Source organism: Tupaia chinensis, unplaced genomic scaffold, assembly GCF_000334495.1.
Source record: "Tupaia chinensis unplaced genomic scaffold, TupChi_1.0 Scaffold000020_1, whole genome shotgun sequence".
In the NCBI taxonomy this organism is placed as follows: Eukaryota; Metazoa; Chordata; class Mammalia; order Scandentia; family Tupaiidae; genus Tupaia; species Tupaia belangeri.
The window spans coordinates 550,499-556,753 of NW_006159450.1; the positions used below are offsets into that span (position 1 = coordinate 550,499).

The 6,255-nt window shown below is 51.6% G+C and overlaps 1 protein-coding gene across 1 annotated transcript in view; it reads right to left on the reverse strand.

Annotated features, from left to right (window-relative positions):
* Positions 1-6,194, reverse strand: part of BRD9 (bromodomain containing 9) — a gene marked incomplete at its 5' end in the record, with an annotated part of 33,093 nt that extends 26,899 nt beyond the window's left edge. The window contains 4 exons of the mRNA XM_027770316.1: positions 647-791; positions 3,984-4,044; positions 5,555-5,687; positions 5,964-6,194. Coding sequence (XP_027626117.1) covers positions 647-791; positions 3,984-4,044; positions 5,555-5,687; positions 5,964-6,194 — 570 coding nt within the window. The remainder of the gene's footprint in view (positions 1-646; positions 792-3,983; positions 4,045-5,554; positions 5,688-5,963) is intronic.
* Between the last annotated feature and the right edge of the window lie 61 nt (positions 6,195-6,255).

The window sequence follows — 6,255 nt, forward strand, 5'->3', positions numbered from 1 at the left end:
CAACCCCTTCTCCTCCATTCTCCTCTCGGGGTTTTGGGCATGCACGCACACGTGTCTGCTGTGAGTTTTAATCCTCTGGGTCTGGGACTTGAAACACAGTTGACTATGTGGGAGTCCAGCGATATAACCATTATGCCACCTGCTGATCTCAGTAAATTAATTTTAAAATAAAAGAAAGGGGGGTCAGCAGGATTGGATTCCCACATGGCTGACCGCAGTTCAAGTTCCAGACCTGACGGCTTGAACTCATACTGGGCGTGTGTGTGCCCAAGAGCCTGAGAGGACTGCGGAGGAGAGGACGGCAGACTGATGGGTGGCCATACCCCAGGGCGATTCGTGTCTTTCTGTGTCGCTCAGGTGAGTGCACATGACTGACAACAAAAACCTCTCACACACACCAAAAACAAGGAAAGAAAGGCAGACAGAGAAAAAGAAAAGAAGTGCATTTCTAATAACATACAACACACGGTCTGGGTTCTACCCCACACAGAATGTCCCCACTCAACCCACTTTCTGACGCTGTTTATGAAACACCCCCACACTCAGACACACCTGTGTGCGGTCACCGGGCACCCTGTCGGGGAGCTGAGGGGTTCCCTGGACACGCACTTTACGAGCGAGCAGAGTGTGTGTGAGACCGACGCACCTTAAATTCTGTCACTGACTTGTACTCGCTGGCTGCGATCCGGTCCCTCATGGTGCCGAAGTCCATCGGGTGTTTTATTATCATGGAGTACCCAGGAGCGATCGCATCCGTGACGGGAAAAGCAAAGAACCCATGAGGATCTTTTCTGAAAGCAAAGACATCGCGCTTTGACTGGGAAACACTAGAACTCACGTTTCTAATACAGAATTTCTCTAAAAGTCTGGTACGGTTGACCAACTTTGAAGTTCGTTAAAAACCAAAGTTACAAAATGAGTGCCTTGCCTTTTCAGAGTGACAGGCAGCCTGGACAGTCAGGCCACCTCCCGCCACCGTCCCAGCTCCAGCCCCCCCCCCTTTTTTTAAAATTAAAGTATGAATTTATTTTGGTACAAAAACTTTGGAATTCCTACACAGTTTTCCCATTACACATATTTCCGTGAGCTTTTCTTTTTTCTGAAACTTTTTAAAATTAATTTATTCATTCTCTAAGCATCATCACAGTACACAAAATGTGATTTCCCATCCAGAATATACCGCGTAGTGGCTTAATCACACATGTTAACATCAGTAATTTTCCATTTCTAGTTTCATATATATGTGTGAATATATATATTTTTTCCTTTTTTTTTTTTTTAAAGTTTTTTTGTTATAGGGCATGTGCGCTCGCCAGAAAGACACGGAGAGAGAAAACAAGAAATCACCCCCCTGGTGGATGGCCACGCCGCAATCTCTTCTCCATTCTCTCGGGATCTTGGGCATGCACGCACACGTGCCTGGCCTGAGACTTAAGCCACCGGGTCCAGGACGCGAACCGCGGTTGACTATGTGAGAGTCTAGCGATATAGCCATTACACTAACTGCTGGTCCCCATTTTCTTCATTTTTGAACCCTTATTTTTTTGTGACTGTATTTAATATTCCTGGTATAGCACTCCTTTGAGAACTTCTTGGAGATCTGGTCTGGTGCTAGTAAATTCTTTCAGGTTTTATCTGAGAATGTTTTGTCTTTTCTTCCCATATGAAGGATAATCTTGCCAGGTAGTTATTCTTGATCCAAATTGCTTTTCCTTTAACACTTTGAATATATTTTCCCATTCTATCCTTGTTCGCACTGTTTCCGATGAGAGGTCTGCTGTTAGCCTGATGGGATACCCTTTGTAGTTAACTTGCCATTTTTCTCTTGCCAATCTTAGTATCTTGTCTTTGTCTGGGGTTTTGGTCAGTCTGGCTATAATGTGCTTTGGAGAAGATCTTCTTGGGTTGATTCTATTTGGGGTCCTCTGTATTTCTTGGGACTGGATCTTTGAGTGCCTCTCTAGGTTCAGAAAGTTTTCTTGCAGGATTTCATGGAATAGATTATCAATGCCCTTATGGGTCTCTTCGCCTTCTGGGATGCCTATTATCCGGATGTTTGGACGTTTGATGGTATCTAGTATTTCTCGTGTATTATTCTCAAATTTTGGGGCAATTTTCTCAGTCTTCGTAGTGGATTTTTCTAGGCCAGCAATTTTCTCTTCTAAGTCTGAGATTCTATTTTCTGTACGATCTAGTCTGCTTTTAATACTTTCCAGGGAGATTTTGACTTCCTGAATTATAGCCTTCATCTCTAACAGGTCCACTTGATTCTTTGTTAAAGTGTGTAATTCCTCTTTTAGATCTTGCAAGAATTTCCTCACCTCCTGGAACTCGTCAGCTCCTTTCTCCTGCCTCTTCCGCAGCTCATTGTCTCTCTTCTCTTCCATCTCTGTTAGCTTCTCCATTATGAATATTTAAAATTCTTTATCAGATATTTCCATGATTTCCATTGGACTGTCTGTGGATAAAGAGGAGTTATTCTTTTCCCTTGGAGGAGAGGTATTTTCTTGCTTTCTCATATTTCTTGTGGCCCTGTGGTGATTTCTAGTCATCTGATGGATGGTGTGTTTCTTTTTTATTTTTTTTGGAGAGGTTGTTGCTATAGGGCGCGTGCGCTCGCCAGACAGACGGAGACAGACAGAAAGCGAGAAATCACCCCCCAGGGGGGATGGTCACGCCGCAATCCCTTCTCCTCCATTTTCCCCTCCGGATCTTGGGAATGCAAGCACACGTGCCTGGCATGAGTTTTAAGCCACCGGGCCCGGGACGCAAACCACGGTCAACTACGTGGGAGTCCAGCGACATAGCCATTACTCTAACTGCTGGTCCCATGGATGGTGTGTTTCTTGAAGTTCAATGTGAGCGATCAGGAGTGTGCAGAAGGTGGTGATCGGGAATCTCTTTGCTGTTCTGTTTTTACCCTTCGTGCAGCAGATTCAGGGATATTAAGGAATACATTAACCCTGACAGTGTTTGGATGTTTGGCTGGTTCCCTTAGGTCCATCTAGAAACGGAGAGGATGGAGACTGAGGAGTAGAATGATGAGATAAAAGGAAAGGGGGGGGGAATAAAGCCCCAAAGAAAGAGAGAAAAAGAAGGGGAAAAAATGTAAAACAACCAAAAATTTATTTTTTTTTAAAAAAAGAGAAAAATTAAAAACTGCATGCCAGGGACCAGCAGTTAGTGTAATGGCTGTGTTGCTGAACTCCCACGTAGTCAACTGCTGTTTGAGTCCGGACCAGGTGGCTTAAATACGCCGGGCACGTGCGTGCCCAAGATCCCAAGAAGAGAATGGAGGAGAAGGGATTGCGGCGTGGCCATCCCCCTGGGGGGTGATTTCTCGCTTTCTATCTCTCTGTCTCTCTCTTTCTGGCAAGTGCACGCGCCCTATAGCAAAATCCTCTTCAAACACACACACACACACACACACACACAACAAAAAAAACTGCATGTCGTGCGAAATCACTAGTTCTCAGGAGCCATGGAGGAGTCTTCTTCTGAAGGCCTGCTCCTTGCCTCTCTCGGATGGGCAGGGGAAAGGGGATTATTAGTGAGATAAAGGAGGGGCTGAAAGCCAGGAAAATACCTTAAAAAAGTTTTAAAAGGGAAAATTACCAAAAAATGAGAAGACAGAGACAGAGGCAGAGAGAGACAGATACAGGACAGAGAGAAGGCTAGAGGGGCTCCCTACCACTCGAGTTTGGGGGCTGGAGGCTGAATTTTCAGTAGAAAATCTTCATTTCTCTTCCCCACCGCCCAGCTCCAGCCTTATCACGCGCACCCAAGCTGTCCAACGCGGCCCCTGATGCCACCACGACCTTAGGGAGGACCGAGTGCTAAGGGCCTGTGTGCCCTCCCCGGCTCGAGGCCTGGCGCCTGCCACCCCGCAGGACTGGAGTCCCCGGGTGAAGGTAACCATGGCGGGGCGGGGAGGTAGGGGTTACGAGACCCCCAAACAGTGGCTCTCGGCACACAAGGCTCACCTCTGCAGCTGTCGGAGGAAGTGTTCCAGCAGCTGCTGGATAGGCGTGCTCTCGTTCTCGGCTGTGATTGGAGAAGGGAGGTAAGACTGAGCAGAAAGCGCGAGCTTCACAGCGGTTATCTGTGTGGTGTTCCGAGGCGTTTTACACTTAAGGGCATGCTGAGGAGTCACAGATGGCTCAGATTCAGCCCTGGTCCCCACAAAACTCAGGACGGTGGGAGGGGCACCCACCACCACCCTCAAAACCTCTCCCAGGGCCTGGGACCCCTCAGCCAACAGTACAGAGCTACCACTCAATAACCTTTCTGCACTCAGACCCCTGCCGGGCCTGGAGCACTCCAGACAAGGAAATAGAAACAGCTCTGGACACACAGGCGGGCCCTGCAGTCACTAACCGGAAGGCTTCATCGGCAAACCGGGGACAGCACCATGTACCTGCCGTCCTAGTGCGGACTGTAGTTGCCAACGACAGCTCCAGGCCTGAGTGGCCAGGGTACACCCGAGAAAGCTTCTTCTCGGCCTCAGCTCTGCAAGTGCACCGCAGGAGGGACCTCCAGCAGGCAATGTAGCAGATGACACTACGGACGCACCCGTCTAAGCACTGCTGTGACACTCACCACGGCAGCATGGCCAGCAGCGACCTGGGTGCTATCTGTCCAGGGCCATGCCAGGAAACGGCACCTCTGCCCACGCTCCTCCTTCCTCCCAGGGACCAAGAGCACACATGTAGACCCAGGGGCCACACACATCCCAGAACCTCCCTTCGGGGACACCCACAGACTTGCCCTGCCTCTGACACCTTGAAGCCTGATCCCAGCACGAGCCCCTTCCCTCCTGATGCCTGGTTGCCTATTTCTGTTACCTGGGAACCACCGGATGTTGGGGACCACCAGGAAGACACACTCTCGGTCCGCATACAAACGCCCTGGCCACCATGTGGGAAGTGCCTGAGGCTGGGGCAGGGGCTGCGCAGGGCAGGGCTTGGCTGGCTGGAAATCCCAGCACAGGGCCTTGCCTGGTGGGCAGCGTGCACTGCAGAACTCTCACGAAGGCTGAGGGTCTCTAACTGCCTCTGCTCCTGGCCTACGGTCACCTAACGGGGCCTACCCCGGGCCTTCGCCTACATCCTGAGGCTACCTGCACCTTTTGTGAGTCTGACCTGGATTCTTCTGACTCTGTGTGGGATTAACTGTAGGAAAAACACATTTTTAGACCCAGGTTGGCAAAACTTTTCTATAAAGCCCAGAAGGAAAACCACCTTGGCTTTCTGAGCTGCACGAAGCCCAGCTGTCCTCTGGTACAGCCTGTCTGTCTCTTCTCTGGCTCTAAGCACCTGGGCCATTCCCTGCTTGTGAACTAGAACATGTTTAAGTCCGCAACAGCAACAGGCCAAGCCCTGCTCTGGACACTCAATGACAGCAGGAGCCGGGGTCCAGGTGACACCTGAGACGAGGCCCAGAGGAAACAGCAGTTCTTCTCCTTCCCACACTCCTCCCCAGAGCAGGAGGTGAGGCTGGGCCCAACTTCACCAGGCCAGCTCTATACCCTGGAAGTCTGAAAGGGGACCCTTGCCTGGCTGTGTCCGGCAGGCACGCACTGGCCGATCCGGGGGCGGCTCCACCTCCACCTTCTTCCCAGGGTCGAAGTCCTCGGCCTCCCCCTCGGTGTCACAGTGCTCCTTCTCCCGTTTGCGTTTCTTCTCTTCCTGCAGCAGGTCCCACTCGGTCAGGATGGGGCAGGCGGGTTTTGCCCCAGGGATGACGGCTGGGCAGCACTCTCTCCAAGGGACCCTGTCCAGATCTGCGCCTGGAGGACCTGGGCTTCTTGCCCACGGCAGCCCGTTCTGGAGTGCCTTCCTCCAGAGGCAGAGCAGGGGCCAGCCGGGCCCTGAGTGGCGTGCACCCCAATACCAACCAGGACACCCCAAGTGACGTGCACCCCACTAAGGCAGGGGCCCTCCCGAGGGCAGGCGCTGCCTCACCTTCCGCTTCCGCCTCTCCTCCTCATCTAGGTGCTTCTCCTTCTCCGCCTTCTTCTTCTTCTTCTTCTTCTTCTCCTTGTGCCGCTCCCGCTCCAGGTCCGACCTGTCATCGTAGTAACTGGAGTCGTGGCCGGACCCCGAGAGCTCGGTCACCTCGCTGCCGCCCACCTTCAGCACCAGCTTCAGGGGCTTCTCCAGGGGCTTGTCTGTGAAATCTGCGGGCGGGGGCGGGCGTCACCGGGAGGCGGGACAGCAGGACAGCCGGGGGGAGGGGGGCGCGCCCCTGCACCCC